Source organism: Malania oleifera, chromosome 4, assembly GCF_029873635.1.
Source record: "Malania oleifera isolate guangnan ecotype guangnan chromosome 4, ASM2987363v1, whole genome shotgun sequence".
Classification (NCBI taxonomy): Eukaryota; Viridiplantae; Streptophyta; class Magnoliopsida; order Santalales; family Ximeniaceae; genus Malania; species Malania oleifera.
Window position 1 is genome coordinate 12,258,218 of NC_080420.1, and position 2,782 is coordinate 12,260,999.

Consider the following 2,782-nt stretch of genomic DNA (forward strand, 5'->3'; position numbering starts at 1 on the left):
CGAGTTCTGTATATTCAAAAAACGCTGTACAATAATAGTATATATAGAATACAAAGACGGAATCAAAGAATCAATCGGTTTCTAACTACAATAATAATGTATAGGTATTTCTAATCTCCTGCTGCAAGGAATAAATGCAGAGCTTTAGTGGGCCCTTCTTGCAACAAAATTCCCTTCGATCTTTAACAACCACTGGATATAGATGAACTGCATGTGTGGGCTGGAGGATTAGTGCCTTGCCACGGTTGAACTTCACTTCACTACAGGCAGTGGGCAGGGATGCAATCACCCTCTACTTCAAAACATTACACATGAAAGGTGCCTAATCTTCTATATTTCAAAATTTAAGATATTTTTTCTAGTGTTTTGAGAATAGAAGAAACTCAACATGATATTATACTATATTTTATTCAAATTCACACATTTAAATCAGAATCCATACTCCACTGGAAAGGTTAAAAGGGTTTTATAAGTCTTTTCCTTTTTCCACATATCTGTACAGCAACTCTGCAGACATCCAGGAAAATTTTCTCCCTCTGCCACTGGCCACTGTAGTACTGTACCATGCCCTACCCTACTATTTCTGAATTTGAACAAACACTGCCATGCTTATTTCTGGTGAAGATTACAACTAGTACAGCTGAAATACATCTCCCTCCCTCCCTCTCTCTCTCTCTCTCTCTCTCTCTCACACACACACACATGCCAAAAATGTGAGGCAACTATAGTCGTTGTAAGAACAGTACAATTTCTCAACAAACCATGGCCTCTCTCTCTCTCTCTCTCTCTCTCTCTCTCCATGAAATGCTATTCGTATGAGATTGTGGGTGAAGTTCTCCTTATTAAAGAAACCCGTCTATGGTTTTGAGCCCAGGAGCTCTTACCCTTCTTAAGGCTCATTTTTAATTAGCCCCAAAATGGAATTCATACACTCTGGCTTTGAAGAGCTACACATTACGGAATTAGGAGGCAGCAATGGGGGGGTAGGCCGTCCCTGGCCACCCGCCAATCACCCAAACAAAGTTGACAAATCTAAAAACCTCCAGGCCGAGAGGCGGCGGCAGCAGAAGCTCAGCAACAGGCTCCTCGCGCTCCGTGGATTAGTCCCAATCATAACAAATGCAAACACCTAAAATCCCCCATTCACACAATCTCACCAATCTTACCAACACAAACAATCAAAACATACCCATTTATCATCAATCAATATTTATGACCCTTTCGATTGTATTTCTCATTTATGGAACATACCTCTTCCCTCGTTTCAGATGAACAAAGCAACCGTCATTGAGGATGCAATCAATTACATAAAGGAGCTGCAGAAGAATGTGAGGGATCTCAGTGAGCAGCTTGTTGAATTGGAAACATCTTCGGAAGAGGAAGCTGAGCCCAGAGGTGCTGATCATGGTCATGAGATTGATGCTGCTGAGGAGATGAAGAAACATGAGATAAGGGTAAGTGTATTAACATCACTGATGAACTAATAAGTACTGCAGTTTTCCTTGTCTAAAGCATTTTTGGCATCTGCCCGATGTCTATAGGCAGGTGTTGAGGAGATTCGCATTGACGAGAACAAGCTGTGCGTGAAAATGATCTTTCAGAACAAAAGAGGTGGGCTGAGCAAACTGATGGAGGGCATTAGGCTTCTTGGCTTGGAGTTCACAGATACCAGTGTTACTACGTCCAAAGGAGCTATTCTTGTTTCTTCTTGTGTTCAGGTAAGATGCTGCAATGTAAAATTTCTTCTTCCTCTTCTTCTTGTTCGGGTGGTAGGATTAATGTGTATACGGGAATTTGGTTGATACATTAGGGAATGTATGGGGCAAAGCTTGAAGCTCAGCACACCAGGGAGCTGCTGCAAGAGATTATTGGAGGCATATAAAGCAATTAATTGGCTGGAAAGCTTTGATTAGCTTATGATTGGGAGTATTGATTTTGGGTTCTGAATTTGAATTCGAATGAATTTAGCAAAATTTAATATAATTTTATTTTTCAAATCTATACAAATTTAAATCTACGGTTTCAACTCAGGGCTCTCATTTTATATGAAGGAAAGAAGCTCGGAGAGGTGGAACTATGCTTAATTATGAAACTGATCAGAACATCAAGTATAAATAAATGACCAGTACTGTTACTTTGGAACCGTTTAATAAGGAAAAATCAGTGTAACTTTTCCATGATTAGCCTTCCAAAAGAGCAATTTGCAGCCTCAAAGCTGATTCCCCATTTATGATCAGTAGCTAGAATCAAATGAGCAATGGGAGACTGGAATTTTAACTAATATTATATAGAAGCCTATGATTATTTTATTTTATTTTGGCTCAAGTGGTAAATCTTTATCTTGGAATGGTGTCCCGAAAGGAATGCGTTCGCTCTTAGTATACAATCTGATTAACAATCATAAATCTTAGATGATCAGATGCTGATGTTACGTTGTTCTTATTAAAACGAGACGTGAAAAATGTCAGAGAAAATTGCAAGAATCTGTCCCTGTACAACACGTGCGCTTGCAACCAGTATCTTGACAGCTCTATAATTGAAAAGGCTTTATTTTGGTTCAATTGAGAAAACCATTGGTCAAATATGGAAGAGAAAAAGAAATAAAAGTTGAACAAACTTAAATTCTAGTATATTTTAGTTGGGAATATCTTTAATCCATAGAATATAATAACCCAATATCATCATGTTATTCAATTAAGAAAACTGAACGCGAAATAAATACCTGGATCCATACTAAATGCCGAATAAATACCTGAATCCATAGATGTGTCTGATTTGATTG

The 2,782-nt window shown here is 38.5% G+C and overlaps 1 protein-coding gene across 1 annotated transcript; it reads left to right on the plus strand.

The window, feature by feature from the left end:
• The first annotated feature begins 917 nt into the window (after window positions 1-917).
• On the plus strand, window positions 918-1,882 carry LOC131153686 (transcription factor DYT1-like). Its single transcript, XM_058106137.1, has 4 exons — window positions 918-1,121; window positions 1,269-1,454; window positions 1,542-1,718; window positions 1,811-1,882. Exons 1-4 carry the CDS (start codon window positions 918-920, stop codon window positions 1,880-1,882), a joined length of 639 nt encoding a protein of 212 aa, XP_057962120.1.
• Window positions 1,883-2,782: the final 900 nt, after the last annotated feature.